Genomic DNA, 25,522 nt, shown 5'->3' with positions numbered 1-25,522 from the left:
AAAACCATATCTAATTGTTCCTTTCATCTTCACTGATTGTCAAATCCATGATCTGTTATGTAAGAACATAACAAGTGTCTCTTTTGTTTTTACAAGAGAGAACAAGATAAACGAGAAGAGAACAGTAGATCAAAAGGAGGTGCTAACACAAAACGACGAAGAGGAAGTATACTTTTAATTATTTGAGAGTAAAAATCACAGTGTGAGTGCAAACGCCCACGACTGGCGTGGTGGCTCCACGACTCTCTGCATTCCAGCTATCCAAACGCCCACAAAGTTTAGCAGTCGGGTGGCCCTGTGATTTGGTGGTTTGGCTGTCCGACAATCCAACTGATCACACTTGCAGGATCAAGTTGTATAAGAATTAGCCCTTGCTAATAACAAAAAAAGGAGTAAGAATAGATTTGGCGGTTTCATCTTCCCACACTAGGCTTTCCCACCATTCCTTTTGTCCTTCAATCTTTCTTAAAGTCCTGGGATCAAACGGCAACTTCTTCAATTTCGGACAATACATCACTGTAATATGCTTTAACACAGGGAATTTCACATTATGATTGCATATCCTTTGTAGATTTCCTAACTCATACAGTTTCATCGTCTGTAGTCTTCGAAAGGTAATATCACAGTCGGTTACCCCTGGAAACCTGTAGGATATTATTTCTTCTAATATATTCTGATAACCCATATCAAGGATCTCAAGATTCTGAGCATATATCAGCCATGATACGTCCTTCAATTCGTGACAACCCATGATTCTTACATGTTTAAGGTTTACAAAGCACGACGACTGTTGAAGCATATCACACACTATGTCTAATTGTGCCACAAGTTGAATATGTAATACCTCCAAGGACGTGCACAAAGTAACTTTATCCTCCGCACAAACACTACTTGTACTTGGGATTCTTAATTCTCTCAACCCACTACATTGTCGAAGATGAAGTATCTTTAAACCAGCCATGTTAGCAAGACTAACCGATGTTGGCGACAGTGGTGAGGATGGTGACAGCGAGATGGAAGATATGCCTCTTTCTATTTCGACCATCAACTTTTTTGTGCACATTTGCAATTTGACAGTAGTTACTAACTTTTTCAGAGCAACATCGCTTTCTATAGTGAGTCCCAGAGACTTCAGATTTTCTAACCTTTCTAATTCATCCAGGCTTGGCCCACCTTTTTTTTCCCAGTTTCTTAGATTCGAAAAATATAAGTCCAACGTCTTCAAACTTACAAGAGAATCAAAAGTACCTGGTTTCAGAGTAGCATTTGAACTAAATGACGTCTTTGCTAAGTTGAGATAGTGTAGTCCAGACAATGAAGAAATACTTGCTGGGAGATTGTCGATTTCCAGATGTTGAGGCATGCTTAAAACTTTAAGCCGGGGCATGTATTGAAAAAATTCATCAGACAGAGTTCGAATCTCACTTCCTCGGAGCAACAAAGTTAAAAGATTTCTGCATTTTGGAGCTCCAGTTAGTTTTGACACAGCTTTGGATCCTGTTAGAGATATCCGCTCAGCGAACTCCCATTTATGGAGGTCTTGTTGTTCTTGAATGGAATCCTTCACATTTATCTCTCCAAGACCTGAGGAGGCTACCCAAATTGCCAACTCACGGATAACATCATGCATTTTTACCCCGTGTTCCACTAGCCCATATTCCTCAATTACACAGCTTTCTAACAAACATGCATTTTTAAGACATTCGACTACATCACGTCCTTCAAGGCGATCGCAAACTTCATTTAAGAAACCTTCTCCTATCCAAACATCTATTAATTCTTCTATCTTAATGGGATAGTCTTCTGGGTATAACGAGCAATATAAGAAACATGACTTCAGTTTTCCATTTCTTAAGTAATCGTAGCTTAATTTCAGTTTACATAATACTTCATCCTCCATATCTGAAAAAAAAAATATTTATCACCACATAGTTTCTGATAAGTACTGGAAGATATCTCAATGTTGCTGTAATTTTTAAGCTGAAGAATCTGACCAAATAAGTTAATAAAGCAATCTTATAAACTAAGTGGAATTATTGATAAAAAAGAATTAAAAAAGTACTCACTCCGTCTCTAATAGATAGGCAGGTTTGTGTATAAATTTACACACAAACCTGCCTATTTTTTAAAGACGGAGGGAGTAATAATTTACTAAATAGAAAACACAATGGTACGTAGAAGGGGACCCGACATTTGGGAACGGCTTCACGCAACAATTTTCTGGTCAATCCAGATCGAAATAAATGCTGTAACTTGTAACTTAGCGCAACAGATATTATTAATAAAATAAGATATATTTTGTTCCATCCTCGAGTTAATCCTAGGAATCACGATTATCAACAAAGATAATTATTTAGATCTTGGTTTCCTGATTATAAATAAAAATCATAATAAAATTTTAGAAAAAACAAATTTTAATGAACTATCTAAAAATAATAACTAGAAGACTCTTAAATAGATTTGGAAAAAACGATCAAGAAAGGATGAAAACAACCCAAAACCTAAATATGTTATTTTTGACAAAATAAAGATTTTGTTAAATAATGTAAGTACTTATGAAAAGAAACTATGTGACACAAACGGCGTCTCAAACGGACTCCTAACGAAAAAATTATTAGAAAAACACCTTTTTTAAGCCCTAAACAATTGATTTTGACTAAATCCTGAAAACCATGCAACAAAGTGTACGTTTTGATCATTGGGATGTTTTCCATCAAAATAAATCTATCTTGAGCTAAACTACGACACTCGGATTTTTAACCTCCAAATAGGCTACATGAAGCTCATCAGTGCATCATAACTCCGAGATCAAAAGAGTAAAGGAAATTAATTCGTAAGTCAAATCAGGGATTATCATTGGGCGTCTTCTTTGACTTCTCCTGTTGGAACTGACCTTGATATTCTTATTGCTTGGAAGGATAACGTCTTTAAACCTTCTTGGTTGTATGTTATTTTCATTTTTATTTTAGCTGGCTTGTATTTAAGCAGAGTCAGATTTTTTGTATTTGCCTTTGGGGTTCCTTTTTAGCTTCTCTTTGTAGAGGCGAAATTTCAGCTTGGTCTCATTTTAAGTGGTCCCAAATTAGTTTGATCCCTAATTAGGAATTTGGGATATGGAGTGAAGTTCGAGACAACAAACATATAAGTATTACATGGATTTGGATAGTTCAGATTCGATCAAAACTGATCAAAGGTTTGTGTTTGAGTAGTAGTTCAAAATGGCATACATTAGCATATAATTCGTTTTTGAGATATAAATTCGGATTAGGAAATCCAACATGCATTAACTACTAAAAATATAGAACTTCAAGTGGGAGTTTCATAATTCGTAGTTTAAATCTGTATATATGTTATATACCTAGTAATAATGACAACAACTTATGGTTTGTGCGGTGGTTTAGGAGCTAGCGAAGGACTTTAATGAGAAAAAAAAAAGATCAATCGGCCGAGTTGGATGCTAACTCAGCTATGAGTTGGACGACTGCGACTGAGTTGGGTTGGTAGACGAATTATTTAGCCGAATAATTCACATACATATAATATGCAGGGAATTGGTTTAAGTTATTACTTCATGGTCGTGGGATTGGTTTTCCACACCCACATATTTCATTTTTGACAAAAAAAAAATGATTAACCGGCCGAGTTGGATGCTAACTCAACCTCAGTTGGGTTGGCGGACGAATTAGCTAGCCGAATAATTCGTGTATCCAAATTATTTGTCATTATTTCGTAAACCCCATATAATACACGTACTAGGGATGGGGTTTAAGTTATCCGAACATATTATTTCAATCCAGTTAGTTCGGAAAATTCTCTAATCATTTTCGAATAATTCGACGAATTAGTAACTACCACCAACAAAAGGTGAGTTCAATTCGGTCTTTATTTTATAAAAAATATTAAATTATCCCAAAAACCGTTGTCTCTCTCTTATTTTATCTCATTTATTCACGTGATATATAGTTGTACTAGATTTTTTTTTCCCTCTTTTTCTCTATTTTCCCTCTACAAGTTTTACTCTTCGGACTGGTCCCGACAAGATCCGCCCAACGAGTACCCATTATACTATGTTTCGAAGCATTAATTTATTTCAAGATAATGATAGTTCATGTGCAAGATGAACACTATTTTAGAGCAGGGTAGTTCATTCTAGCTCTAGCAGTTCATTTTGTAGAATAAACTAGTAATGGTAGTTTATTTTGCGGAGTGAAAACTTTTTTGGTAGTTCATTATTATATTTCATATTTTATAATGAGATTGTGATATGTGCTCAAACTATAGAATGAAAGGATAATGGTAGTTCACATTATAGAAATGGTATTATTTTGTGAAATGAACTCGTAATGGTAGTTAATTATGGTACACATTGTAGAATGAACTCGTAATAGGTGTTCATTATGATAGTTTATATTGTAAAATGAACTCGTAAATGGTAGTTGTTAAAGAACACGTGATATACATTCATATTGTAGAATGAACTTTCAATGATGTTTCATATGACAAAATAAACTCGTAATAACAATTCATTGTACGGTTTCATTTGTAGGATGAACTTGTGTGGTAGTTAACTTGGTATAATGAACTAGATAGCATGGTAGTTTTCTCAAGTAGTTCATTTTATGGAATGAGCTCGTATGGTAGTCCTATGATAACGTGAAAATTAATATCCTCGATACATAGCAATAGTGATACTCGTTGGAAAGGTCTCGCCGAAAGCTTTCCTGAATATATACAATTTACTATTTTTTTGGCTTATAGATCAAAAGATATTTTAATCTTAAGAAAGAATATTTCTCGCGCACTGTAGTAAGATGGATAACGTCATTGAATCTCCACACTTATTCAATTTTAACATTAGTTAATAGTTTCTACTAATTTCTCATCATCACTAAAGAAGATATAGAAGGAGGATCCCTTCACACTGTTATTCTCATACTATCTCACACTTTAGGCATCTGTTTTGTGAATAAAAACCAAATGATATCAGATTTGAAGGTAATATTTTGGGATATGTTCCTCTTGCAAAGCTTTACATGCCTACCGAAAAAGAGTGCATTCCAAGACGTATAACACCACCATCTACTACTTTGAAAATGAACCGTTGAAAATCAACGGATTTTTAACCAATAAAATTAAGATGGGTAGATGGTGAGGTTTAGTATTTGGGAATACGTTCGTTTGTAGTAGGAATGTAAAGCTTCGGAATAGGAATATATCTCCAAAATATTAGTTTCAAATTCGGTATTGTTTGATTTTTATTCACATAAATGATGTATAATGTGTAAGATAGTGTGACAATAAACATGTAAAGGGTCCTCCCTCAAAGATATAAAAAAAAAATATAAGTTTCTCACCTTCACTCAAAAATATAAACCAAAATAAATACTCTAAGTTTCTCACAAAAATAAATAAATAACACACCTGTGAATTGGAGGACCAAGTAGCTAGAGAGAAAACTATGGTCGAGAACAAAACTACTTAGGTGGATTAATGACAAACAATACCTGGAAAACTACTGGCAGATCCGCGTAAAGTACTGAGTGCATACTCCCACTGTCGAAGTTCTTTTTTGCCAGCCATGGCCCGACCAATAGCGAGGAGAGCTAGAGGTAAACCGAGACATTCTTTCGCAATATCTTTAGCAAGATCACGTATAACTGGATCCAGCTCAGTCCCTGTGATTTTCGCACCGAAGAGGAAGCTTAAGAAACATGCCCCTTGACACACGTGCATATGTAAGTAAGAAAAACTTAAATGCTTTTTTTCTTCTTCTATTTCAAAATTCAAATGCATTTTAATTTATGTGATCATATTATGGCCAATATCGAGGAACTAAATGAAGTAAGAAAAACTTAGTTACAAGTGAAAATTATACTATGATTTTATGATTATTGCACTTAAATTCTTTAGGATAAACAAAGAACAGCTTTAGAATATAAATTCACAGATACCGACCATTCACCACAAGAGGTTCATCGTTGTTTTAGGGTTGTAGTGGTAGGGCAGTACCTAATCATATCATTTCTTTGTAGGACCCATAATATTCTTCACAGTTTTCTATGCCTAATTGTTTTCCGTAGGAAACCCTGAAGTGAAACATTTGTTACCTGATTCATCATCTGCCGTGTTGTTGCTGCGGCTGCAAGGCTCGTAGGCTCCTAAAACCGTTTGGTGAAATAAGTTCCAAGCTTCATCCTCGTCTAGACATTTTACTTTAATTGGTCTTGCTCCCATAGACTCGCATACGGATTTAATCCTTGTAGTGAAGACAATCTTTGACCTGTTTTTTACTTCCTTTGTGTTATTTCTAACATATGGAATTCCAATTTCTTGTAAATCTACTCTCTTCCAGATATCATCTAACAATAATACAAATTTCTTGTTGTTTAACACTTTGAATATATCTTTACCTCGCTTATGTATTTGTGTTGCTTCTGGCCATGATAAACTCAGTTTATCCCCAATTTGGTCTTGAATATTTTTCAAGTCCAAATCCTTAGAAACCACCACCCAAATTACTAAATCAAATCCATGGCTAGTCTTAACAAACTCATTGTTTAGCTCTGTCAGAAGAGTGGTTTTTCCTACTCCACCCATTCCATATAAACCGATTATACTTACGTGGTTATTCTCTTCATTAAACATTAACTTCTTAATCTCATTAAGCGTTTGCGTTGGTTTCTCCCCAGAAACTTCAACACTGGGAATTTCTTGACATCTGGGAATGCCATTAGGAAAGATGCTTTGATAACTTGTGATGCCGAAACAGCCACACAGGCCGGAGATAAATGTGAAGCCTTCATTCAGAAATGTAAGGACTGGAGGCCCTGTTTGCGCCAAACAAGCCAACACTGAAAAATACCATGGCATTTCAAGAAAAATCCGGAGAAACGAAGTGTTTATAATGAAATAAGGAGAAGAAAAGGCAGTAGAAGTTATTGCAGATGAATGAACAAACATATTGGTACTTCTATTCGCCCAATCCATTACTTTATAGTAATGTGTGTAACACAAAAAAGAAAAAAGAAAAAGTTGTTGGGTCATTGTAAGAGAGAGAATGTCAATATTGTTTACAGGTCAGCGTTTTCCTGGTTGTTCAGCAACTACTGCGTTTGTGCGTAGGAAAGCAATAAGACTGCTGATGATTTAAATAAGAAAGAGGAGGGATCGCAGTCCTATGTATAAATCATGGTTCGATGATACTCGTTCAGTATTCCTCGCATCTGGATACTGCTTATGTAAATCAAGTACGTTCTTGTAAATTTGCTTTACGATAAGAATAAAAAATCAACAATAAACTAGTTGAATTATCGTTTCTATTCCTCAGATAAAACAGTTCAATGTATATAAACTTAATGTGCATTCTCAGACAAGTTGCGTTTTCCCAAGCCAGTAACCGAGACCACATTTCATTTCAAGTCCAAAGACTATCTTAAATGCCTATATACTTTGCTCAAATGATATGTTTAGTTTTCCTTTCATGCCAGCTACCTTTAGAAGTGGTGAAGACGGTGATCCCCAGAGTCTACTTCACTGCCGCTCATAATGCACAAAAGAAAGAGTCGGAATATGAAAATTAGACCTTGCACTAATCGAAATTAAACATTTAAATAAATATTACAGGCCACGCATAAACAGATTCAACTTTCCAAAAAGCTCGATTATGTTTTTGTTTTTCTTTCCAGATAGACAGATCACAAACAAGCTTTTCCAGGTCCATGAACTTCGAAATAGCTTTTCCAAGTCCTTGAAGTCTAACTCCAGTCTTCATATTTTTTCCTCAAAAGTCTTAACGCTATTCCAATGCCTTAGTGGTTGACAGTTAGATGTGCATTCATTCAAAGAAAAAGAAGATGGATGTGGGAAGCTGCCAAAACCACCAACCATCCACTAGATTAGCCTCTTTGTTGGTATATGTTTTTAAATTAACATGTTGCGTGGGTAACAATTGAAAGCGAGGTTCATTATTATTTATTACTCCCTCCTTTCTAAATTAACAGTCCAAATTGACTTTGTCAAAATATTAAGGAAATTCTATAAAATGTCATGACTAACTCTCGACTCGCTATATTTAATATTATATTATTACCAAAATTAAAATTGATAAAAAGATATTGAATAAATGTTTTTACTTTAAAAAAAGGAATGATGATAAATACAAAGACATTGAATAGATTTTTTTCCTCATATATGGTGATAATATTTAAGATTTGGAATTAAGTTTATATTACAAATGATTTTATGGTTATAAAAAATAAAGGGTATATTTGATAGTTTAAGAGAAAATTATGTCTATAAACAGAGCGGACAAATAAAAAAGGACAGATCAAAGTCGAAATTAAGACAAATAAAAAAAGACCGATGGAGTATATATTTTGATGAATATAACGCTATCTTATAATATGTTGATTCGTTTAAGGATACAGGAATAAAGTCAAGCTGGGCACTACGGATGCGACTAAAAATAGTCATGTGTCCGCGTTAGGCTCACGTACGACACTTAGACACGTATGTATAACCCGCAAATTATTTCAATATAAATATCTATTAAAAATGTTTGAATTTTTATGTATGTACTAGTATAACACACATGTGATGCGCCTATCGTTCCGTTCGTTTCGTTATTTTTTTTTTTCCAATAGTAGTCTTAGTCATTGTTATATTCTTTTACCTTGCAAATGATCCAAAAAATATAAATCTTATTCTTTTACCATATAAATATGTTTAATCGACTTTTTGGATTTAATCATAAATGTCTGAAATTAATATAGTAGTTTTCTTTATTTTCTGGATTTTTATCATAATTACGTCAAATTAATTTAGTAACTTTTTTTAGAAAAACTCGACGCTCATGATTTTAAAAAGATTATATAGACTCGGTGTAATTATACGTAATAATTTTAGGCCGTCCAGTCAAAGATCATGGTCATCTATCCGTTAGACATATCGAATAATGAGGGTCGTCCGTTGATAGACACAATTTTGTGTCTTATTTGTCTCGGTTCTATATATTGATAGTGCTCATTTTTGTACTTATTATGGTGTTTTATGTGTGTGTCGGTATTTTTGGCCAATAAACATTTTTGGAAAAATCGGCTCGAAAAGTTGCACGGGCACCCCGGGGGACAATTGCTAAACGGACCCCAGAATTGGCTAAGGAGCATCCAGTCTATGTATAGCCCAAATTTATATTCAGCACCCACATTTGTCCACAGCACCCAAGTCACCTACTATCGGCACCCCTACTCTGGATAGAGGGCAACCAGCTTCTTCCCCAAAATTCAAATTCATTTTGGGGGGAAAATTTGGCAGAAGTGAACAGATTTAGGGTTTGAGATTCAAGCGAGTTTTAGAGAGATTCAAGCGAGTTTTGGAGAGATTCAAGCGCTGATTTTCATGGGGCTGGACTTCCTAGAGCGTAACAGGATTGGAATGTTCGTTTTGATCGATCGAATTTGGCTAGATAAGCCGGAAAAAGGAAACAGAGGTGTGGAGTTTCACGGGCATCCTGATTCGGTAGTTGGAAGAGATTTGGTCGGATTTTTCTCGCGTTATGGATTAGTATAACCCTGTTTCGTCTAAACATGGAATGTATGGCGACCAGATTCGAGAAAGAAGGAGTTTCCATCGTGTTAGACCAAAACAGAGTCATGGAGAAATATTATCGGGATTTTAGAGTCCATGAAGATTTAAGAAAGAATTTAACGCCCAGGATTGAGTTAACAGGGTCCTGCTGGAATATTGTAGAGGTGGGATTGACCCAGTTGACGCGTACAGAAAAGAAGAAATAGAAAAATCCGTGACTTTCCGTGAAAGAAGAATGAAGATAAACTCGAGTTGTTTAGGGTTTACTTGGGGGTTGTTGGCTATATATAGGTTGGTTGCAAGTCAGAGAGGCGGAAGAACAGTTTGGGGTAGTTTAGAGAACCAGAGGAGACAAAAATCACGAGTTGCAGGAAAGCTGTTCTGCTGGTGCTGCTGAAGAACACGAAGAACATCAACCCACGCCCAACTGTCGCAGAACACTGTCGTTGTTCTACAACACTTCGCTTCTATCGTTACTGTAGCAGTCTTATTCCTTCTGTTTCTCTTGTAACAATCAATCTGCAACACATATAAACGTTGCGATTGAACTGTTTTACTCCCTTTGAGTCTCTTCACCTTTGAAAACACCTTTTGAGCAATGGAAAAATATTTTGAACCTATTTTTGATATGAGGAGCTAAATAATTGCTGAGGCGATAGATGAAGCTATTTTTCCAATAAAGAGTGGTATTTTCTATTTATCTAATTTATTACAATTATTTATATGATTATTTTCCTTATTTGAGAATTGTTTTAATGATTTTTATTCAACAATTGTGATTTCCATTGATGGTATATGCTTGGACTTAGGTTTCTGATATCCCATGCTTTTGATTTACACTTGTTATTTTAAAAATCTACTTGTTGCAACATCTTAGAATCAAATTAAACGAAAAAATTGAATAAATATAAATATTGGATTTAAATCACTTTGAACTTGGAAAATAGTGGAATCTTAGCCTCAGTTGTCTTTTAATATTGATATCAACTTTGTCCGTGTTTTCTATAATTATTAGTGAGTTTTCTATTTTTAGCTTTAGAATTTAAGTCTATATTTTATCCTTCGCAAGTCTGAGAATCGAACCACTTTTACCACTATCTATAAAATACATCAATTTTTGGCGCCGCCGACGCGGATTTTCTTTTAGGGTTTGTAGACTTCGTTTTCTTTTTTCTTTTTTTTTTTTTAGGTTTTTATTATTTTTGTTCTTTTTTACGTTTTTGGGTATTTATCTTCTGTCTACAGGTTTTGGATCATAAAGCGAATTGAGCCAAGGAGTTTGGTGATTTCGTAAAGACTGGAACTTAAAGCATAAAGACTTGGAGTGAAAGCTTAAAGCGAAAAGAACGGAGAAGAAGACAATTTCTTTTTAGATATATTTTTTTTCAGGGTTTGTTTATTTTTCTTTATAAAAAAAAAAGAGAGAGAACTGTATTAGGGTTTGTTATTTTTGTAATTTTTCTTTTCGTTTTTGGACACTTGGACATTGGACTTTGGACATTATTATTTTTTTTAAAACCCTAAGGAAGGGTTGGTTTAAATATAAACTGTGTGCAGAGACGGACGGTGATTACGATATCACCTCGGCCCCTCGGGTTCGTACATGCCATAGGATTCGTGGCCCGAGTCGACTTCAGCGGTTCTTCGCCCGTCAGGTACGGGAGGTAAGTTTTTCGAAACACCCGCGAATCTCCTGTCAGCGGGTTTACTGTATTCCTTCGTTTGCATATATGCTGAGGACTTGAAAACGGCTGCTTTAATTTCCTAGTAAAGGGCAAGGACTGACCATACAAGATAAGGGTTCGGATTTCATCACCGTTCTCTTCTTGCCCGCCTTAGGAAAACGAAACCAAACGCGAACCTAAGCCTAAAATTTTGACTAGAACGAGACCTATAGGGTAACGAGCTTAATAGGAAAGTCGTTCGAAGAATATTGGTTACTCTTTTGAGCATACTTCGAAGTTCTTGAAGGTTTCTGTGAGTTGAATGCGTGACTGCGCCGCCTTGTAACCAGGAGGCCTTGGGTATCAAAGCTCCACTAAGCTTTCCTCGCCTCGATTCAACTTACTTTGACTCGGATTGATTCCAAAGGGGTTTGCTCAGATTGTAACGAGTTCCTTTTCGAAAGAATAGAAGCTGGTCTAGAAACAATCTAAGTGGAGCCATCATGCTTTTTGTTTGCTAGAAATTTAGGTTTGATTTGGTTGAGTCAGCCTTGTTTTGTGTTTGCATAGAATTCCCTACCTTATTCTGTTGCATGCCTGAACGTAAAAGATACGCCCTAGGTAGATTTGTTAAAGAGAAACCTAGTAGTTCTAAGCGTCTTGATTACCTCAATTTAGAAAGTCCGATTCGTGAAGATTCCGTTTTTGAACGTCTGTTTGAGGAAAGAATTCCTGATAGTCCAATAGCGCCAGAAATGGCAACTTTGAAAGCCTTGTTGAATCCTACCAGGACTACTCGTCCCTCGTGTATCAGGTTACCTGAAACTGAAGCAAATTATGAACTTAAGCTGGAACCTTACAGTTGCTCCCAATCTTTTTAGGAAAAGAAAATAAAAACCCATATTTCCATGTTAGGGACTTTAAGGAAATTTGTAGTACCCTGAAAATTAGAAACCTTGATGATGATGCTTTAAAACTCAGGTTATTCCCCTTTTCCTTAAAAGATAAAGCCAAGTCGTGGCTGTATAGTTTGGCTTCCGAATCAATTGAAACCTATGAACAACTTACATCTGCCTTTTTGAACAAGTTTTTCCCTAGGCACAAAACCTCGTCTATTAGGACGCAAATCTGCACGTTTACACAAAAGGAGGGAGAATCTTTGTATAGGTATTTGGAAAGGTTCAATGATTTATTAGCCCAATGTCCTCATCATGGTTTAGAAAAGGTTAGGTTAGTTCAGATCCTTTATGAGGGTTTAGATTATCCCACCACAACTACAGTAGAGTCCATGTGTACAGGTGGGTTTGAAAACCAAACAGTTGATGATGCGATGACATATTTGCATGAAATCGCCGAAAAGACCCAACAATGGGACAGCAATAGGGTACCCCAGAAAAAAATTCTTCTAGGCAGAGGAAACGTTAATAGGGTAGAAGGAAGCTTTGAATCAGATGCCAAAATTGCTGCTATAGCGAAAAGGTTAGAAGCTTTAGAAGTGGGTCACACTAGTGGTAGATTGGAGCCTTTTTGGGAAGGACATAATAATGAAGAGCAAGCCAATGCTCTCTATGATAACACTACGTATGATAACCGTCAGAAGTTTGACCCATATTCAGAAACCTATAATCCTGGTTGGAGAAACCAATGTTCGGAAACTTACCCATATTCAGAAACCTATAATCCTGTTTTGACCCATATTCTAATGCTCCCCCAGGTTTTGGTTACACTAAGAATTCATCAGGCCCAGAAAACAAAACGACTAGCTTAGAGGAATCTATTAAGATGTTACCAAAAACTTAGGATATGTTAGCACAGAGCCAAATTAGTTTTCAACAGGAAACCAAGCAGAACTTTCAAACTAATGTCAGAGCCTTGCTAAGCTAGAACTTCAAGTCGGCCAAATAGCTAAGACCTTAGGTGAGAGAGATAACGGAAGGCTCCCTAGTCAGACTACCCCAAACCCTAGAGGAGTTCATGAAGTAGGTACAAAACCATCGAATCAATTGAATGCTATTAGAACCCTTAGGAGTGGTAGAGTAGTAGACAATCAGGTAACCATGCCGATAGTGAACATACTGTAGTTCACCCCTCAGGATCTCATCCCTCAGGATCACTAACTGAGGGGACTGACAAAATTTCCGATGATGCCAATTCGGTTCCCGAGAGGTCTGATTCTGTGCCTAGAGCCCCATTTCCCCAGCTATTAGCATCAACAAAGAAGGAATCGAACTTTAATGACATATTGGAGGTTTTTAAGCAAGTTACCATAAACCTTCCTTTATTAGATGCAATTAGGCAAATTCCTGCTTATGCCAAGTTCCTCAAGGATATGTGTACACGAAAGCGAAAACTTAGCATCCATAAGAAAGCTTTCTTAGCTAGTCACGTAAGTTCAATCATTCAGAACACCACAACTCCAAAGTACAAAGACCCAGGTTCCCCTACCATTGCTTGTACAATGGGTAAACACCGGGTAGAAAAAGCTTTACTTGACTTAGGAGCCAGTGTGAACTTACTGACGTACCATGTGTACTTACAACTAGGACTTGGTGAAATTAAACCTACTCAGATAACACTGCAGTTAGCTGATAGGTCTGTCAAAATTCCTCGAGGTGTTATCGAGGATGTTCTTATTGAGGTCGACAAGTTTATTTATCCAGTGGATTTCGTGGTCCTAGATACCCAACCTGTCCCTGACCCAGAGAACCCGATACCTGTGATTTTGGGTCGCCCACTCTTAGCTACGTCTAATGCGATCATAAACTGTCGAAATGGTGTGATGAATTTATCCTTTGGTAATATGACTATCGAAATGAACATTTTTTATGTCAGTAAGCTACCTAATGAGCTAGATGACACATGTGTTGAAGAGGTGAATATGATAGAATCCTTAGTTAAGGAGTCATTACCAAACATTTTGTCTGAAGACCCATTAGAGAGTTGTCTATCCCATTTTGGTTTAGATTTTGACGATGATAGTACCATTGAACAAGTGAACGCTCTATTAGATTCTACCCTGTGTTAGACACTGACTGATGGAAATCTAGGTTCGAACCATTTCCAGCTTCTGAGACTACCTCAGTTCCTTCCTTAGAAGAGCCCCCTAAGTTGGACCTCAAACCACTACTAGATAACCTGAAGTATGTGTTCTTAACCCCATCTGAGACTTTACCTGTGATTATTGCTGCCGACTTGGATAGTGATCAGGAAAGTAGGCTAGTAAAAGTACTTCAAGATAATAAGGAAGCTTTAGGGTGGTCTATAGCAGACATTAAGGGTATTAGTCCTACCGTTTGGATGCATCAGATTCATTTAGAGGAAGACTCCAAACCGTCTAGGGAGATGCAACGTCGACTGAACCTTAACATGAAAGAAGTAGTTCGAAAAGAGGTGCTTAAGTTGTTAGATGCGGGTATTATCTACCCAATTTCAGACAGTAAGTGGGTCAGCCCCGTTCAGGTTGTTTCCAAGAAATCAGGTATCACTGTAGTCCAGAATGAGGATAATGAGTTAATCCCAACCCGAGTGACCACGGGATGGCGTGTCTGTATCGACTATAGGAAATTGAACAAGGTCACAAGGAAGGATCACTTTCCCCTTCCTTTTATCGACCAAATGCTAGAGAGATTAGCTGGATATAGTTTCTATTGCTTTTTAGATGGCTTTTCCGGATATAATCAGATCGTTATTGCCCTAGAAGACCAAGAGAAAACCACTTTTACCTGTCCCTTTGGTACATTCGCGTATAGACGCATGCCTTTCTGGCTGTGTAATGCCCCTGCGACTTTTCAGCGTTGTATGATGAGCATATTTTCTGATATGGTAGAACGGTTTTTATGGGTCTTTAAGGATGATTTTTCAGTGTTTGGTTCATCTTTTGATGAGTGCTTGCATCATTTGACATTAGTGTTGACTAGGTGTAAGGAAAAGAATTTAGTGCTTAATTGGAAAAAATGCCATTTCATGGTTAAATCAGGAATTGTTTTAGGGCACATCATTTCTTCGAGGCTGACTGATGCCTTATGGGCTTACCGTACCGCGTTTAAGACACCCATTGGAATGTCACCCTACCGTTTAGTATTTGGAAAGGCATGTCACTTGCCTGTTGAGTTATAGCATAAAGCCTATTGGGATATTAAGCAGTTAAACTTTTCACTTGACAAGGCAGGAGATCACAGGAAGCTCCAGCTCAATGAGTTGGACGAGATTCGTAGAGATGCATACGATAGTGCTGAGGAGTATAAGACAAAATGAAACTTGTGCATGATAAGCATATTTTATGGAAGTCATTTTCTCCAGGTCAAAAAGTTCTTCTGTATGACACTCGTTTGCATCTAATCCCCGGGAAACTGCGCTCTCGGTGGACCGGTCCTTTTGTGGTCCGTACTGTTTTTCCTCATGGCGCTATTGAGATTGAAACATCAGATGGTACTAGTTCTTCAAAGGTTAACGGTCAGAGATTGAAGCCCTTTTTAGAGCCTTTTCCTACAGGTGATGTTAAGGAGGTCCCTCTGGAGGACCCTGTTTACCCTTGATTGACCATCGAGGCGATTTGTATATTGTATAATATTATTTTCAGTTTTTAGTTTCACTTCACCCAGGTACTATCTTTCCGAACTCTCACTTTACTATTCCCTCATGTTACTTATATTTTTGGTGTTGTTCTTTCATTCGAAACATTGAGGACAATGTTAGATTTAAGTTTGGGGGTGGGGTGGAAACTTTTTGTTTTAAATAAACTCCAGAGGCTAGAAATTTATGCATATTAAGGATAGCACTAACCAACCTAAGTGGATGGAAGCATTTTGGTTGTAGAAGTTGAGGAACCAATCTGATTAGATGGAAACATCTAGAAGAGTCTATTCATAAAAGCACAGAGCTCAGGTGTTAGAAATAACATGATAGTTTCACCATATCTCGTTGAGTCCTTTACACTTCTATTTTTATTTTGTTTTTAAACTATGTTACTGTAAGTGATTAGGTGGGGATCACAATTCAAGTTGTTATCAATGCTAGGGTGAATTAGAGTGATTGAGATACCATGAAAAAAAAAGTTTCACAAAAAAAAAAAAAAAAAAAAAAAAAAAGAAATTGAGCCCAGACCATTTGACCAAAAGGAATAAATTCAATAAAGTCGACCACTGGTACCCTTGTATATGCCAGTTGTGTTGACCTAGAGTTAGGTTATCGATTACTGGTTCCCTTGTATATGCCAGTGTGTTGATATTAGTCAGACTAGTATCTCAATCCATTAGGATAGGTTCATTTTGGCAGAGGCCTTCAAACAGATATGGGAAACGTCGTTCACTTAGTAAACATCAAAACCATCTACGTTTTTCTATATACATCTCTTAATCTATCCATGTGATTGGTTTGACTCCGAATATTGATGTCTATAGTGCAACTATCTGAGTAGAGCTCTGTCACTTTATATGAATTTTAGTATGCTTGAGTGCAAACTCGTGTACATCAATTGGAATTTCGCATCAGGGTATTTCTTCCTGTAGTCAATAAGTATGCCAACCAAGGAGATTCTTTAGTGCTTTCCAAGGTTCTGCGTAGATAGCTAGGGTCTGGAGTATAAAGGTTTTGTGGGTATACCTCTGATAAGCCCTCCCGAGACTATAACTCGGCCACTAGGGCCACCTAGGGGTTTAAAGGCTTATTGCATACGCTAAATGCAATCGACGATGCCTGCGTCAGTGAGTTAGGATTTTATTTTTAATTTTATCTTTTCTCAAGGACTAGAAAATAATAGGTTTGGGGGTATTTGATAGACACAATTTTGTGTCTTATTTGTCTCGGTTCTATATATTGATAGTGCTCATTTTTGTACTTATTATGGTGTCTTATGTGTGCGTAGGTATTTTTGGCCAATAAACATTTTTGGAAAAATCGGCTCGAAAAGTTGCGGGGGCACCCCTGGAGGACAGTTGCTAAACGGACCCCAGAATTGGCTAAGGAGCACCCAGGCTATGTATAGCCCAAGTTTATCCTCAACACCCACATTTGTCCACAGCACCCAAGTCACCTACTATCGGCACCCCCTACTCTGGATAGGGGGCAACCAGCTTCTTCCCCAAAATTCAAATTCATTTTGGCGGGAATATTTGGTAGAAGTGAACAGATTTAGGGTTTGAGATTCAAGCGAGTTTTAGAGAGATTCAAGCGCTGATTTTCAAAGAAAATTTAATGAGTATTGAAGATAGGTGGAGAAAATTGTGAAGCTAAAAATTGGTTCTACACCCTTCCCGACGAGTCTATCGGGAACTATGGAACATTGGTAGAAACTTTTCTCGAAACCTATACGCACAATAGCATCGCCATGCCGAGGGTAAACAAACTGTACATTGGCTAGAAGATTCAGTGAGCCATTGAGGTCCCTAACAGATAGGTGGAGAAAATTGTGCACCGTGCCTGTGGATCAACAAATATTTTGATTTGAAAATTCCCTCGGGAAGACGGATCCCATCTTGATAGCAACGTATACGGAGAAATCGCAGACCCTAAGGAAATGAGGAAAATGCAGAAGCAATACATCGCCTGGGAGGAAATACAAGAAGGAGCACAGGATAGAAGCATATAGGAAGCAAGCACGGCAGCAGAGATAGTCCCGAAGAAAATCTCAAAAAGATGCGAGAAAAGATCGGGGTCACAAAGCAAAGGACCAGTAAAAAAGGAGTGGGTAGAAAAAGGGAAAAAGCATCGACATGAGCCTAAGGTGTATACCCCCTAAATGCACCTTTAGAGGAAATATTCAAAGAGGTAGAGAAAAGAAGTGATATTCGATATCCAAAGGCGCGAGGAGTACAGTTTGATGAAACAAAGAACTGTCCCGAATTCTGCCACTATCATCAGTTCCGAGGACACTCGACTAACAATTTTCGGGAGGTCAAGGATGTAGTTCAGCATCTCATTCGGGACGGCTATCTAAGGCAATTTGCTAAACAGCCAGCATCAACACCAGATGCTCTGGTACAATAAGTAAGGATCGGGCGGGGCACTCAATTTCTATGTAATACCATCTCGCACTCAGCTCCCTAAGGCTTGGACATAGGCGCAGGGATTATGTCACGAATTCATAAGCGTGATAGGTTGGGAAATGAGATCTTTAGCGTGGCAAAAACTTTGTCGATGGAGGAGTGGATGAAGCATCCAATCACCTTCTCGGCTAAAGATGTGCCCATGAATGGTCAAGCACACGGGGATCCACTGGTCATCACTCTAATGATCGAGGAATGGGGAGTTGAAAGAATTCTGGTGGACAGCGGGAGCTCCGTAGAAGTCCTCTTCTATGACTCCTTCAAAAGAATGCAGTTATATGATGACATCATCATCCCATCAACCTACAACATCTACTGCTTTAATGGGACAGTAACCATACCAAAGGGAGAAGTCACCCTAAGAGTTTCAGATGGATCCGATTACTTGGATACCCTTACTACCTTTTGTGTATTAGATGTTGTGTCACCATACGAAGCAATTATCGGGAGACCCTGGATCGCTGGCATTAAAGGAGTCGCTTTCGCATATCATCAAAGGTTAAGGTTCCCGACATACAAGGGTGTGGACGAGGTTTGGAAACCCACAAGTTTCCAAACAATGTATTCAAGTGGACATTCAGCAAAACGAAGATAGACGAGCAATATTACGTCGAGAAAAGAACAAAGCCAAAGAACTCAAAGCTAGCCAGGAACTAGAAAAGCTGATATCACAAGCAGTTATGTCTTATGAAGCAGGCGAAGACAAAATCTTATAGCAATCAAAGGTAGCAACACCGATCGCGGAGCCAAATCCAAACTTTACGTCCTTAGAACCTACTTGGGAGGTCAATTTGGGAACGGAAGAAGAGCCGAAGATAGTAAGGATTGGGTCGTTGTTATCAGAGGAAGAGTCAAATCGATTGATAACCCTACTTCGAGAGCATACATATGCATTCGCCTAGAAAATGCATGATATGGAAGGTATTGATCCCGAAGTGTGTTGTCACCATTTAAAGATAGACCCGAAGTTAAAACGTTCCGACAGAAAATGCGCAGAATCGCACTCGAACTCCAAGCGGCGGTAAAAGTGGAATTGAAAATATTACAGTCATCTGGGGTCATCCGAAAGGCACGACATCCATTATGGATTTCGAATATGGTAATAGTACCTAAAAATAATGGAGGAGTCTGAATATGCATCGACTTCAGTGATCTGAACAAGGCATGCCCGAAGGATAGCTTCCCCCTCCCGAATATTAATCAACTAGTGGAGTCGATAATGGGACAAAAAGAGATATCGTTAATGGATGGATATTCGGGATATAACAAGATCCCACTGGCTCCCAAAGACCATGAGAACACATCTTTCTTTACACCCCGAGGACTTTACTGCTATACAAAAATGCCATTTGGGTTAAAGAATGCGGGTGCCACATACCAAAGGTTGGTTGAAGATATGTTTGAGGATAAGATCCATAATACCATTGAAGTATATGTCGACGGCATGCTGGTCAAAAGCAGAGTGGCGGCCAATCGTATTGAAGATCTTCGGGACATCTTCCAAATGAAGAATAGAATGAAGGTTAACCCAGCCAAGTGTACCTTTTGGGCGACCTCGATCGGGAAAGTTTCTAAGATACATAATCACAAACCATGGAATTGAGGCAGATCCCGATAAAGTTAGGGCCATCTTGGAGATGCCATCTCCGGTAACAGTCAAAGACGTGCAAAAGCTGAACGGGTGCTTGGCAGCCCTAGGACGATTTATCTCGCGATCATCCGACAAATTCAAGGATTTCTTCCGAATACTGAGAAGGGGAGAGAAATTTAAATGGAGCGAAAAATGCAAGAAAGCATTCGAGAAATTAAACAACATCTCGCAAGCCTACCCGTACTACAAAGACCCGAACCCGAGGAGGTATTAACCTTATATCTCGGAGCTACCACCTGTACTATTAGTGAAATCTTAGTCAAGAACGTGGGATCAGAAGAAAAACCAGTTTACTTCATTAGCAAGACAATGAACCCGGCGGAGAAAAAATTATACTAAGGTAGAACAGCTAATTATAGCACTAGTGTTCGCAACGCAAAATTTGAGGACATATTTTCAAGCGCATAAGATTCGGGTACTGACCAAATCCTCCATCGAGTCGGTACTAGATAACTATGCTCGATCGGGATGAATATCCAAGTGCAGCGCCCAAATCAAATAATTCGATGTCTTTTACGAAATGCGAACAACGGTCAAAGCACGGGCAGTAGCGGATTTCCTTGTTGAATTTCCCCTAGGTGAGGATGAATATAGGGAATGGAAGAATATAGGGACGACCCGTCCGACCTTCTTGAAATGTGCAGCCTGACACGATGGGAAGTATTCACCGACGGGTCATCAAACAAATATGGATCAGGATTGGGTTTAGTCTTCAGAATACCGAAGGGAGCAAAGATAGTCCACTCTTTTAGACTGGAATTCTAGGCGACCAATAACGTCACCGAGTATGAAGCAGTAATACATTCCTTGCGATTGATAGTGGAGTTAGGATTATAAGAAGTAAGGCTCACCAGAGACTAACAATTGACCATACGACAAATTACCTAGGAGTACTAAACTCACGACCCGATACTTCAGAAATATTTTAGGTTAGCAAGATTATACATCGATCAGATTCCTAACATTAGGTTCAGGCACATTTGCATAAAATATAATCGTCATGCCGATGCTTTGGCACATATCGCATCAATGACTATAAACCCGATTACTGAAGCTGTAAGAATCGGGAGAGTATTGGAGCCTTCAGTACTCGGAGAGGGAGAAGTAGAGGTACAAGCAGTCACCACTATGGCAGACAAATATGAAGAAGGAGATTGTAGAAAACCTATCCATGAATTTCTTGAATCGGGAGTATTACCACAAGGGCGACCTCAGATCAACAAAATCAAAAGTGTTAGAGAATTTCTCGGTCGAACTCGCATGCGTTTCTATCTCAAGCATGTTTGTCAATGTTAGTGATCAAAACTATAATTCTTGATTTCTAGTCTACTATAGCTAAAGTCTCGGACTAAGATAGAAAGTGCAGTTGAGCTCAAGAACTACATGGAAATCATCATACAAGACGAAGGACTACTCAAGGGACTGGTGGATCTTCATCGACTAAAAGGTATGTGGAGACTTGAACTTATCTATCACTCAAAAGTCTATTTATCTCTTATCTTGAAACAAAAGTCGTTTTGCTATATAGACTTAGATTATACACATTTGGTATTTCGAACCGAGTTTAACTCGCCTATCTATTTCTCGAAATATATGTTGGTAAAGCTTTCTCTTTAGCCAAGTTCATGTTTACTTAGTGACGAAAGTCATGATATCTTTCGATCACTTTGAAAATTGCTCTGACGAAAAATGGTTTATGAATAACAATTATATAATGTCCTCTAAGAATGTTTCAATGATTAAAATGAGAGTTTAGACTATATAACCATTTGGAGGATATAAGCATTGTTGTGGAAACACATATATGTATAAGTCCTTATTGCTTGAACCGAAGTTTGCGAACTTTGTTGATCAAGTGAACCGGAGTAGTGCGTGAGCTAAGTCCGCGAACTGGCGAAGTTCCAAGAATTTCTGCTGCAGTTTTTGAACTCCATCCGGGAACTTAAGTCTGTGAACCCAGTCTGCGAACTTGAGTAGGTTATGTCTAAAAACGATGTTTAGTGAACTTATCTTTATAAACTAAGGAATGCAAGTGCAAACCGTGGCTATATAGTTCATGAACCGATTCATGTGAATCAAATCGTTTTTGCTTCAATTGTGTCTTGTGTAGTACATAAGATTTCCTTACAATTGAACAACTCTCTAACTTGTTCATTTGAGTCATTGAACTAGTTATGGTCAAGAAGAATATGGTTGATATGAAAGTGATCCCATGGCTAACCATTTGGTTAACTATTGTTGAACCAACTAATGTACAAGTTTGGGTACAGTTACACAAGCCCAGGAACGTGCATTTCATTTGTGTATAACAAGCTATGTTTTCGATCTAACGGTTGATAAATATTAGCTTGAATCTAATCAGGTTTTCATATAACGGTGAATATTGAATGTTTTTTTACTAAGCTAACATTGATTGCAAACCCTGATTTGAAATACTATATAAGGGAGAACTCTAGCAACTGGGAAGCCTAATCCCTACACATTCTGTGTGATACTAGTTGTGCTAAGATAGAGTCGATTATCCTTTAACCTCTTTCTCAAACCGAGTTAACGACTTAAAGACTTCATTGGGATTGTGAAGCCAGACCGATACTAATTTTCTTGTAGTTGTGTGATCTGATCTTGATGTTTCTATCGTTCGAGTATAATTGTAATAATTGGCTTGAGATTTATATCTCCGATAGGCAAGATAAAAAGTAATCACAAACATCTTCGTCTCATCGTTTGTGATTCCACAATATCTTTTTTCGCTGCGTCGATTAAGACTATTGTGAGGTGATTGATAATACTAGGTTGTTCTTCGGAAATATAAGTATGGATTATCAATTGGTTCCTGTTCACCTTGATTTATCAAAAGACGGAACAAAAATCATAGGTATATTCGTGGGAGACGGATTTATCTATTATCATAGACTTTTATGTGTGATACAGATTTGTTTATTAAAGTCTCCGACTTTGGGTCGTAACAACTCTTAGTTGTGGGTGAGATCAGCTAAGGGAATCAAGTACGTAGTATCCTGCTGGGATCAGAGACGTAGGAGCATAATTGTACCTTGGATCAGTGTGAGATTGATTGGGGTTCAACTACAGTCCAGACCGAAGTTAGTTTGAAGTAAGATAGTGTCTGTAGCGGCTTAATACATATGTATGTTCAATATGGATTAGGTCTCGGGGTTTTTCTGCATTTGCGGTTTCCTCATTAACAAAATTCTGGTGTCTGTGTTATTTCTATTCCACGTTATATTTGTTTATATAATTGAAATAATACAGGTTGTGAGTTGTTCAATCAATTAGAATATCCGACCTCTTGGTTGTTTATTTAAATTTGATTAGTTAGAATGAATGAGTCAAAACTTTGTAAACCAAATTCAAAGATATGTGATTTTATTTTGAAACTAGTCGGATATACATCCAATGAATCAAGTATAAAATGATATACATCCAACGAATCAAATATAAAATGATAGCTAACGTGAATAGTTAGGAAGCAAATATATAAATGAACAAAAAAAAAATTGAAGAAAAAAAAACAATCCAACAACCGAGTGTAAGACCAAGTCACACAGACAAGTAATTAGTCCACATCTTTTCAAACTACACCACCATATGAATCTGCAACATCCTATTGGTGTGACACTTGTCAGCCAAGACAAAACAAATAAAGTCAGTGTGTCTAGGCAGGAAACCAAATGTTGTCAAAATGCTTTTTTTTTACGGATGGAGTCTAGACTAGACAAGGGATACCTTTCTGAGGGGCTGGGGGTTGAATGATTGTGTTTTGACAAGACCATTAAGAAGATTCAGAGCTTCATTTTTGAGTCCCTGACTAACCACATTTGCATGCTAAATCAGTTTTATAAGAAAGAAAGATAGGTTGGCATCACGGCCACAAATAGTCATGCTGAATTTGTTAACTCATATAAGCCAGACGAGGTAGTAGCACCGCCGGTTGCTTGGCTAAAAAAATAACAATACCCAACAATCTTGAAACTAGACTTATCCTGTTACCTGAGTTTCATTGCGGATCATATCATTTTGAATTGTAACTGTTTGAACTCTTCAAAGCTTCTACAGAAAGAGCATATATATATATATATAAAAGCACATGGTGCAACACGCTATAACAAAGCATGCCAAAATACGTTTAAAACATAATACTTAAGTGATAACACGTGTATAATACTTAAATATGTTGAAAATATTTATTTTGAAAAATGTGAAATATATGTGTCAGGCAAAGCACAACACGCACCAGAACACGGCACGCCGTAATTTCTGGCACGACACAACACGTAGCATGGTGGGCTCGTCTCTTAGTGGGCTGTGCCTGCAGGCTTTACACCTCTGGTGTCGAAGACTTACTTGAGGACAGCTATCGTCCATTAAATATGATTTTTGAGTGGGACACAATACTCCAATAACCGTTGGATCTAGAATTAGACTAGGGAACCAAAAAATATTTGGGGGTAACCGGAATTTTTGAGTAGGATCGAATTTTTTCGCCGTGTCTCCCGAACCGGAATCGTAATAATGGAATCCAGATGCGTGTCCGAACATTAGTCAGACATGAAAAATGAGGAAAGCATTTCTATAAACTCAACGACTTCTAATATAACTCAAATTCTATTCCGCGACAGACTTTGCAAAGTATGGAAACACTTCCTAGTCCCGCTGCAATTATTATTACTGATCTTGTCGAAGCCTATATAAGTAGGAAGCTAAACATTGGCATGAGACACACTATTCTAGCTAGCTTTTCTCTTCTCTCTACATTAATTCAATGGCTGATCGTAAAACCCATTATCAGCCTAATTCTCCTGCTCCTCCTCCAACTTGTAATACCATCCCAGCTGAAGATGAAGTGCTCTCTTCAATACACAGATTACCAGTTGATGAACAGAAACTATATGCTACATCAAATTCTATGTTAAGATCTTCAAGCCAACACAGTACTCATAGTTTCTCTAATCTTATGAATAATGGTTTGGGTTCTTCTCCTGCTCCTTCTCCAGATTATAATGCCCTCCCAACTGAAGATGAACTGCTGTCTTCTATTCAAAGATTATCATTTGAAGAACAGAATCTATATGATGATATGCATTCTGCAAACTATATATTAAGGTCTCCAAGCCATCTGAGTACTCATAGTTTCACCAATGGAACTATGAACTCTAATCTTATGAATAATGGTTGGAGTTACGAACATTCTAATATGATCAGTCAAGGTTATGCTGAGAATTCTTTTGTTAATTCGCCACATCACCGTTTCTTCTCTTTGAAGGTGCAAGGACGTTGGAACGATGATCGGATTATGAAAATTGTTAATGAGGACCCAAGTCTTATTTATGAACTGAATTCAGATGATATATACATGTTAGGCAGCCATAAGTTAGGTTGCAACTACTTGATGAAAACTATATCTTATCAAGGTGAAGCACCGCGACTGACCAGGCTACTATGCAGCTCGGTAGATTTGTTCAAAGCAGTCGTATATGTTATCGCCAGCCAAGTTAATACGAAATCCGGGTCTCGCGCAATGGAAAGTCTAATGATCAAACTGCTCATGGGAAATCCTAGGT

At 37.7% G+C, this 25,522-nt stretch overlaps 1 protein-coding gene across 1 annotated transcript; it reads right to left on the bottom strand.

The window, feature by feature from the left end:
- Nucleotides 1-7: 7 nt before the first annotated feature.
- Nucleotides 8-7,520, bottom strand: LOC113288345 (disease resistance protein RPS5-like). The gene is made up of 3 exons (XM_026537361.1): nucleotides 6,108-7,520; nucleotides 5,505-5,675; nucleotides 8-1,902 (listed from the first exon to the last, which is right to left on the bottom strand). The coding sequence occupies exons 1-3, from the start codon at nucleotides 7,042-7,044 to the stop codon at nucleotides 365-367; spliced, it is 2,646 nt and encodes an 881-aa protein (XP_026393146.1). The 5' UTR covers nucleotides 7,045-7,520; the 3' UTR covers nucleotides 8-364.
- Between the last annotated feature and the right edge of the window lie 18,002 nt (nucleotides 7,521-25,522).

Source organism: Papaver somniferum, chromosome 6 (genome assembly GCF_003573695.1).
Source record: "Papaver somniferum cultivar HN1 chromosome 6, ASM357369v1, whole genome shotgun sequence".
NCBI classification, from domain to species: Eukaryota; Viridiplantae; Streptophyta; class Magnoliopsida; order Ranunculales; family Papaveraceae; genus Papaver; species Papaver somniferum.
The sequence above is the reverse complement of the archived record's forward strand: the minus strand, read 5'-3'. Positions and strand labels throughout refer to the sequence as shown.